Raw genomic sequence first — 9,740 nt, 5'->3', positions numbered from 1 at the left:
GGGGGGGGGGGGTGGCACGGAGAGTCAGAGGAATAAAAAATGTGGGGGATCCTTGTTCTCACCATACTGTCTTGATGACCACAGTTTTGTAATATAGCTTGAAATCTGGAATTGTGATGCCTCCAGTTTTGTTTCTCTTTTTCAGGATTGCTTGGGCTATTTGGGGCACACAGATTAATGGAACAGAATAGAGAACCCAGAAATGGACCCACAACTGTATGGTCAACTAATATTCAACAAAGCAGGAAAAAATATCCAATGGAAAAAAGACAGTCTCTTCAACAAATGGTGTTGGGAAAACTGGACAGCATCATGCAGAAGAATGAAACTGGACCACTTTCTTACACCATACACAAAAATAAATTCAAAGTGGATGCAAGACCTAAATGTGACACAGAAAGCCATCAAAATCTAGAGGAGAACACAGGCAGCAACCTCTCTGACCTTGGCCACAGCAACTTCAACAAAAGCAAAAATGAGATATTGGGACTTCATCAAGATAAAAACCTTCCACACAGCAAAGGAAACATTCAACAAAACTAAAAGGCAGCCTACAGAATGGGAGAAGATATTTGCAAGTGACATATCTGATAAAGGCTTAGTATCCCAAATCTATAAAGAACTTATCAAACTCAATGCACAAAAAACCCAAATATTCTTAAGAAATGGGCAGAAGACATGAATAGACAATTTTCTAAAGAAGACATCCAGATGGCTAACAGACACAACATCACTCATCAGGGAAATACCAATCAAAACCACGATGAGACACCAACTCACACCTGTCAGAATGGCTAAAATTAATGCAAGAAGAACAGGTTTTGGTGAGGATGTGGAGAAAGGGAAGCCTCTTGCATTGTTGGTGGAAATGCAAACCGGTGTAGCTACTCTGGAGAACAGTATGGAGGTTCCTCAAAAACTCAAAAATAGAACTACCCTACTATCCAGCAATTGCACTAAAGGTATTTACCCAAAGGATTAAAAAATACAGATTTGAAGGGGTACATGCACCCTGATGTTTACAGCAGCATTATCAACAATAGCCAAACTATGGAGAGAGCCCAAATGTCCATCAACTTATGAATGAATAAAGAAGATGTGGCATATATATACAAGGGAATATTACTCAGCCATTAAAAAAAAAGAAATCTTACCATTTGCAACTACATGGACGGAGCTAGTGAAATAAGTCAGTCAAAGAAATATAAATACCATATGATCTCACTCATATATGGAATTAAGAAACAAAACAGATGAACATATGGGAAAGGGGGGAAAAAGGAGAGAGGGAAACAAACCATAGGAGACTCTTAACAGTAGAGAACTGAGGGGTGATGGAGGGAGGTTGGTAGGGGATGGGTAGATGGGTCATGGGCATTAAGGAGGGCATTTGCGATGAGCACTGGGTGTCTCATATAAGTGATGAATCATTGAATCTACTCCTGAAACCAATATTGCACTGTATGTTAACTAACTAAACTTTAAATAAAAATTTGAAAATAGGATAAAACAATAGAGTGATTTTAAAAAAAAATGTGGGGGCTCCTACCATGATGTAAATGCTGGTCTAGAGAATAGAAAGTTTTATGTAAATATTAAAGCCAATGAAGAAACAACCTACTCAGAATACTTAGCATCACGTTGGGAAATTCAAAAGCACAATATTAATAACAAAATTCAACCACATTTTCTATAGCAGGCTACTCGGAAATGTTGTAAAAGAACACCAACCACCGTGGTTGGTCTTAACCGGTCCTTGGATACATTCACACCAGGAAAATCCCTATCAACAGGATTACGTGTCCTGATCTTACTACACACTCACAACTGGATGCATTACACTTTTATTTCCAGTCCCTCTCAGCAAGAATGTAGAATTTTCAATACACTGTTTATTAGAAGAACTGTCTTGTTTTCTATTTGGCCCCCTGAGTACAGTTATGCAAATCTGGACTAATGGGTGGAGGGCTGGAATCAACAATTTTGCCTTAGCTTGCCATTCACTTCCTTTTAATTGAGAGGAAATGCACGTAACATAAAATCAACCGTTTTAAAGTGAACAATTCAGTGGCATTTAGCATATCACGAGGCTGCATAAGCACCACTTCTGTTTATTCCCCAAGCCCATTCATTTTTAAAAAGGACCAGTAATACCACTCTTAGTGTATCTCATAACTTTACCAACATGAGGCTAGCATACAAAACTATTAAAAAACATTGTGGTCACACTAAGCCTTTTACCAACCAGATATTACACACATACACACATTGTAGTCTCCGTCATAATTATTTTGTATTGCAGTGGGAATTTTATTCTAAAAACAGGCTCCCTGGAGTCTCACAATATATTAAATTCAGAAAATGAATTACCATTATTATTCTACTAATATCTTTGACACAGATCTTATAAAAGGATATCTCATACCCTATCTAGTTACCAGAAAAGTCCTGAACTTCTTTAAAAAAAAAAACAAAGGCTAAAAGAGACTTCAATGTGCCATACCTTATTGGGATAGCTGGCCGCTTCCTTCCCAAATCAGCTTCAAAGAGGAAGCCTTCCACAGCAATAAATAAAAATTGTGCAAATGTCACAATGTTCCCGCATCCTGGATGCTTCCTGTGTAGTAAAAAACAAAGAGGCAAATAATGTACAAAAAGTTGAGATAAAGGGCACCAAGACTTGTTATATTGATAGTTTCAAGTAACAGGGAGGACCGATTTCTATTACCCACTGTCCTTTATCTCAGATTTCATATCCCATGGATCACACACATCTATCAATAGAGCTCACAGAGAAGAATGTCAAGCTTGCTTATTTCACTCTTCCCTAGGTGTAACAGGCCATGAGTAAGAATTGTGCTAACACTCATTCTCAGAACTACCATACAACTTTTCTAGTAAACTGTGGGAAATTGGTCGTATGTACTTGGGATACTCACTTCATCGAATTGGCTTTAGTCAGAATCCTAGTCAGCCTCAGCAGCAAAGCCCAAGCACAGAAATATGCTCAGGTCTCCTGGAATGTTTACATAGCCTCCTGACCAGGAACCACCAAGACTACTGTCAACAGAAGACATGCACCCATTGTGGGTGACTGGGACACCACCTTAGAGAAAGTCCCCCTGGGGGCAATGATTGGTTCTTGGGGTGGGGAGATTCATACTCTTTTTTTGAAGTATCAAGCACTCTTTTTTGAAGTATCAAGTATATATAAATACAGCACATGAACCAGTATATATCGTATCTCTGGGGGGGTGATTAGAAAAAAATGTCTACAGACAAAGGGTCTTTGGCAGGGGTAAGGAGAGATAAGGAGCAATAATAAGGAGAAAAGGCTGAAGAACACTACTATCATCTACTGTTCCCCACAGCCCTGAACACAAGTATATTAGGTACTCCACAAACGGTGGAATTGAATCGAACCTCTTCAGTGATCCACGTAAGGGCTGAAGAGTCTTCCACAGTATCTGTTAGGAACATATTTACAAGGCAGAAAAAGTCCTTCTGACCTCACTCTTGAAACACTCCGTGAAAAGCCGGTTACTTAAAATGTTTGTGGTTTGGAGTTTGTCCTCCATCAGCTTCTGCTCAGTCACTGGAAGTACAAAGTGACCAGTTGTCTCTGTTTCCCTGAAGTTTCCAGGTTTCTCAGGCTTCATATTCCGTTTTCTCATCTTATCAAGGACATTTATTTACCAGAGGCTAGTGATGAGATGATTACTGTATTATAAATGTACTATTACATCTAATATAATGCTATTTATAAAAACAACCTCGTTCTCTACTGGTGGTTTTTTTTTTTTTTAAGATTTTATTTATTAGAGAGCGAGCAAGAGAGAGAAACAGCATGAGAAGGGAGAGGGTCAGAAGGAGAAGCAGGCTCCCCGCTGAGCCAGGAGCCCGATGTGGGGCTCGATCCCAGGACTCCGGGATCACAACCTGAGCCGAAGGCAGTCACTTAACCAACTGAGCCACCCAGGCGCCCACTCTACTGGTGGTATTATTATTAAATAGCAATGTCAAGTATACAAGTTCTTAAATACACCCATCAGGCATAAAATAGATAACCCTGAACATAAGCCACTCTTGTGTGGAGCTATGCTTACCATCTGCAACAACTGCGGCTACTCTTTAGGCTCTATGAAGGTGTTCTTGAAAACTACTGCTTTATATTCAACCATTTCTTTTAGCATTTATGTTCAGGGGATACAGGGTAAACACTGCAAGAAGCCATAAACAATTACGTAAGACACTGACCTCATTTAAAGAGCTAATTAAAACCATTAGCCTAATTATGAGTGATAGGAGAAGGTACTTTAGCTCTACCTAGTTCCTGGCACGGTGCTTTTCAGCTCTGGTTAGGCTGCTCTTTAGAAACCCACGTGCCTGGGGGCGCCTGGGTGGCTCAGCTGGTTAAGCGGCTGCCTTCAGCTCGGGTCATGATCCCAGAGTCTTGGGATCGAGCCCCGCATCGGGCTCCCTGCTCGGCGGGGAGCCTGCTTCTCCCTCTCCCTCTGCCTGCCTCTCTGCCTACTTGTTCTCTCTCTCTCTGTCAAAATAAATAAATAAATAAAATCTTTAAAAAAAAAAAGAAACCCACGTGCCTGAGGAGCACCCTCCCCCCACTCCCGCAGTTCTGCTCAGATTGCTGTGGGGTAGGGCCCCAGAACCTGTACTTTTCAAAGCTCTCTGCTTAATTCTGAGGTGCAGCCAGAGCTGAGAACCACTAGTGTAGGTCTGGGGAAAGTGCTGGAAGATGTGTGTGGGAGTGTGTGTATGCGCCTACGTAAGATGGGCAGGTGATTCCCATTTGCTATCACAGGGCTGAGAACCACCCAAGGTGGTTAAAATTACACAATGACGGGCAGGATCCAGTTCTCTAGAGTGGAAGTTAATTACCCTAAGTCTTGTTTCCTTATCTTTAAAATGCGAACAGTATTAGTGCCTATCTCACTGGTTTATGTAAAGAGTAAACAAGCCAGTCCCTGAAAAGCACTTAATAGTGTGCCACAGAGGGAAAAAGGCAAAGACTAACATTAGGATCTTGCACCCTGGAAGGTCTTCAATTAAAGATAAAGACATTTATCTTGACCAATTTTTCTCACCTATAAAGTGCAAGTGATTTTTAATTTTGTAATGAGGATTCCATGAGAAAATGTAAATTGCCAACACAAGACTTAGCCCAAATGGGGTTCATCAAGCTTCCCTGCTTCCCACCCATTTTTTTCTTTACCAAAAGATGAGGCCAATTCAATTAAAGAACAATTGAGGAGAACATATCACATGTAAAGTTAGGTGCTGGGGAGCTCCCAATGTGATGGAGACCTGAGCCCTTAAGGAGATGACAATGTAATGAATGAGGCAAACATGAGAGTATGAAACAGATAAGAACCCAGTGCCACACAGGGAAGGTGAGGACCAACGGTGTCCAATTCATCTTCATGCCCCGCTTTCTGGGCCCAGTATCTGGCCTTCACTCAAGCGGCTGAATGAATGTGAGGGTGACCTAAAATATTGTATGAAAGATAAAAAAATCATTTATTTCTAAAACTGACTCACTTTACAAGTGTATACCTCACAGGATTTTTTTAAAAGGCATAATAAATTTTACCTTTATTTTACAGAGGTAGTTGTAATTATGCCCATTTCATTGCTGAAGACACTGAGGGCCACATGGCACTGACTCGGGGAAGTCTCACAGGGCCACAGGGCAAATAAGTGATGTTTGCAGACTCCATTATATTACTGTTTACAATTCAGTGTTTTTTACTATAGAGTTGTGCGGCTATTACCATTTTAGGATACCTCCCAAAGAAATCTCATACCCATTAGGGTCCCTCTCCATTGCCCCCTCCCCCATCCCTTGACAACCCTATTCTTTTTTTTTTTTTTTTGGTCATTATATGTATTTTTATTTTTAAATTTACATTCAGTACAATTCACTTTTTTTGGGGGGGTATACAGTACTAAGAGCCTTGACAAATGCTTAGGGTTATGTAATCGCCAACATAATCAAGATAGGGTTCTACCAGACAAACAAGTTGACAACCCTATTCTACTTTGTGTCTATTTCCACAGTATTTTAAAATATCCCTAATGTACTCACATAATTAAATTTTTTTAAAAAATCAACTTAGCTTTTTGGGAAACATACTGTTGTATGGCTACCAATGGAACTATTTGTTTTAACTTTAGTAATTCATTTTTAAAACTTCAATGTAAAAACTTGGATCCTTTTCCCTAAATCACTTGTTTTCTTGAACTTTACTCCTTAGAAATTATAATCACCAACTGCAAAGTTTCTCTTACTTTGAATTCTCTTTGGCAAGCATTCAAATTTTTACTTCAAAGACAAGCAACTTTGAAGAGAAAGAAATTTATGCCTTTCATATTTCTTCTTTCAGATTTAGGAAACTTCCTACTTGAGTCAAAATGATGCACTTGATTGTAAAATAAGATAGGAAAAAGAAAATGTTTCAGATTGTTTTCCTGAAGTAAGACATGCACTACCTTGGCTAGCTAGTTAGCTGATGTGTGTGCATCCTGTTTCTAAGCTCTTTCAGGAGGGAGATCAAGGCATCCATTCATGACTTCATGTCTGTTTTGTACACTGCGTGGTGCTTTTTATTATAGATCCCAATTATAGATATAAAAGTCAAAAAGAAAAAACCTAGATTTGTTTTCCAATTTGGGGAAAATGGAGAAAAATGTTTCCTTCTTCCTACAAGTCACTCTAGCATTTCCATTTATACTTAGTGTTCTACTTGGCACTTACTAGGGCACATAATGGTTCCAAGGAAGCCATATAAGAGCACAGTTCCTGCTCTATAAAAATTTATGAGCTTTCCACTGTGATGTCCCAAGATAAAGTAAAAAATTATGAGGAGGCCAAATCTACAAAGGACCTTAAAGACCATGTGGTCCAACCTGCTCTTATTTTATTGATCTTTAACAGAGTTAAGTTGTGAGCTGCCCAAGCCAATCAGGAAAAAGCTGCTATTCAGTCTGATGTACACCACTCACTGAATATATAAATGTACCCCTCACTGCTTTATGAAAACCCATTGCTGTATCCAAAAAGTCAGATTTACAAAAAAGATAAATGAGGAAGATTTATATATAAATTCTTCTAAGCGTTCTAAATAGAAGCTCCTATAATTCACCAAAACATTCTGTAAAGTTAGATTTATCCACAACTTTTCAGGAGTAGCTTATAAAACAAGGTTTACCCTTACTGAAACCGAAGTTGTTAGAGACAAGAGGAAGGCAGTTTGGGGCGCCTGGGTCCTGGGATAGAGCCCGTGTCCAGCTCACTGCTCGGCAGGGTCCTACTTCTCCCTCTCCCACTCCCTCCCCCCACCCCGCTTGTGTTCCCTCTCTTGCTGTCTCTCTCTGCCAAATAAATAAATTAAAAATCTTAAAAAAAAAAAAAAGTCAGTGTGCTTCAGGTGCTTTGCACGTGCATTTCATTGAACGCTTCAAAACCCTGTGAGGCTGGGAGAGCCACCACCGGCCTTTCACAATTCAAAGAACAGACTCAGGAGATCAAGTAATTTAGCCAAGAGCTCACACTTAGTAACGAGGGCCTTCAGGTGCTAGCATATTATGACGTCATACAGCCTTTGGCAGGATTTAATTTAACGGCATATTCAGAACAAGTATTATATTTATATATATTCATAATATATTATTCTATGACCTTCATTTCCATGGCTGGCCTGATTTTCTCACTTTTTAAATATTTTTAAATCAATTTCCCAAATGACCTTCCTTTGAAGTATACCAGACTGACAAGCGGATACATTTTTAATTTTTTTTATTTTTAAACCTCTCTCCAACTATGCCCCAAATAAGTGGCAGATCTTTATCAACACTTTCTGCGTAAGATTTCAAGCTCTGTAATAGCAAAAATTAACCCACACCTTAAGTAAACTGATTGCTTCAGAATGACTTATCAATGGTATCATGAAAACAAAATAAATACACTTGTAGTAGGCTCCAGGTGAAGCACTGACCAAAATTCTGTGGGCTGCTCAAGTTCAAAAATAACAGGGAGGTTGCAAAAGGTACTGGACTAGGGTGTAGGTATCTTGGATTCTAGTTCTGGCCCTGCCACCTACAAGTAGTAAAAGACCATCTAACTTCTTGGGACCTGTTTCACTTTCAGTAAAAGAGATTATACCTCCTGACCTATTTGGTACACAAGACTGTTCTGATGGCCAGGGGAGATGTGCAGATTCAGATATATGGCACTAAAGGACACCACATACAGTTTATTCTTCAGCCAGAAAAGGGAGGCCCAGAGCGGCTAAATAAAAAGGAGGACCCAACCAAGACTTGAGATTCAGTCCTGAGCCTTTTCTAGTCTACCTGTTGTGTTTCTATAACAACAGCTCCACTGAACTTTGCACATTACTCAACATTATTTGAGTGCCACCTCAATAAAGCTAACCTAGCTTCCCTTTGGGAAAGTGTCAATCATTCTTAATTTATAAAGTTACGCCTCGAAATGCATGTTTCTCAACCTAGAGACTGTAATATCTTAAAAGCTGGAATTCTCTCTGGTCAAGTGGACGGGCCTTGTGAATAAGTTAAGAATCCATTCGACTACATCATCGGGATGTATGTTTGGGTCAAGTACTCATAACCATCTCTAAGGCCAATAAAACAAATGCTTTAGGGGCCACCTTAATGAAACTCACTGCTGCGAGTACAAAATCAGACTGCGTTAGAAGTCAAAGAGCTTTGCTCAAGTCAGACGTGTGGCCTTAACAGGATCGCGAAAAGAGCTGGAGGAGCCCGGGGTTCTGCCACGAGCTCCCTGCCGACCTTGGACCCGTCACGAGAAAAACTCTGCAGCCTTCAATCCCCCAGGGTGTGGAGAGCGGGTGAGGACAGCAGCACCCCCGGCGCTCCTCTCCGAGGATGCGGACAAACTGGTGGGCAGGATAGCGGCCAGCGCGCAGGACCACGGAGCCACCGCCTCCGCCGGGTCCCAGGCCGTCCCACCCCCGCCCCCGCGCGCTGCGAGCGGGGGTGCGGCCCGCGAAGGTCACTCACCGGGCCAGGAGCTCTAGGAAGATCACATTACTGCAGCAGCCTGCGAACACCAGGCCCACCGCAAAGGCCGGGCGCATGGCCGGAGCGGTGAGAGGAGAGCGAGCGCGTAGATGAGGCGCCCGCTTATACCGCCACCCCAGGAAGCCGGGCTGCTGCGTCCGCCGCGGCACAGAACATCCCCACAGTGCCGCAGCGCTGCTCTCCTTCGGCGCCGCCGCCGGCTCCCCTTCCCCCGCGGCCGCCACCAACGTAGCCGGCCGAGGAGCTGTAGTTCGCAGCCAGCCTGGGCCCCATTCATCCGAGGGGGCGTCCCCGTCCCAGCTAGACTACACATCCCAGGATGCTGCGCGCCCTCACGTCAGGCTGTGTGGCGTCCCGCCTCAAGGTTCTTCCGCTAGAGAGGAGAGTGGGCCGAGGTGCCCGTCATGCCTAGCGCGGAAAGAGGCCGCTGGGCTTGCTGGGAAGTGAAGTTCCAATGCTGTCAACGTGGTCTCTTGTGATGCCGCCGAGGGCTCAGAAAGGAATTCGTCCCTCGCTGTAACACCAAACTCACAGCTGACGGCACTAGAACTACAGACCTGATGGATTGTCGGAGGTGTTATCATCTGAAACAATTCTCCTGAATTGAGTGAAAGTAGAAATCCCTGTGAACTCGCTTGTCTACCCCTTGAAAAGAACAT

At 42.1% G+C, this 9,740-nt stretch overlaps 1 protein-coding gene across 3 annotated transcripts in view; it reads right to left on the bottom strand.

Annotated features, from left to right (window-relative positions):
- The window catches only part of SLC35B4 (solute carrier family 35 member B4), a 27,844-nt gene extending 18,462 nt beyond the window's left edge, over positions 1-9,382 (bottom strand). For 2 of the 3 annotated variants that reach the window (XR_014139114.1, XR_014139115.1), the window contains exons 1-2: positions 9,061-9,382; positions 2,504-2,617 (exon numbers count right to left, since the gene is read on the bottom strand). Coding sequence is in view for 1 of the 3 variants with exons in the window: in XM_081800068.1 (XP_081656194.1) it covers positions 2,504-2,617; positions 9,061-9,137 (191 nt within the window). In the remaining 2 variants the exon portion in view is untranslated. The remainder of the gene's footprint in view (positions 1-2,503; positions 2,618-9,060) is intronic. The other variant, XM_081800068.1, reaches the window with a different exon arrangement.
- Positions 9,383-9,740: the final 358 nt, after the last annotated feature.

This window comes from Leptonychotes weddellii, chromosome 12 (genome assembly GCF_054177405.1).
Source record: "Leptonychotes weddellii isolate Sample4059 chromosome 12, ASM5417740v2, whole genome shotgun sequence".
Lineage (NCBI taxonomy): Eukaryota > Metazoa > Chordata > Mammalia > Carnivora > Phocidae > Leptonychotes > Leptonychotes weddellii.
This window is presented reverse-complemented; position numbering and strand designations above follow the sequence as displayed.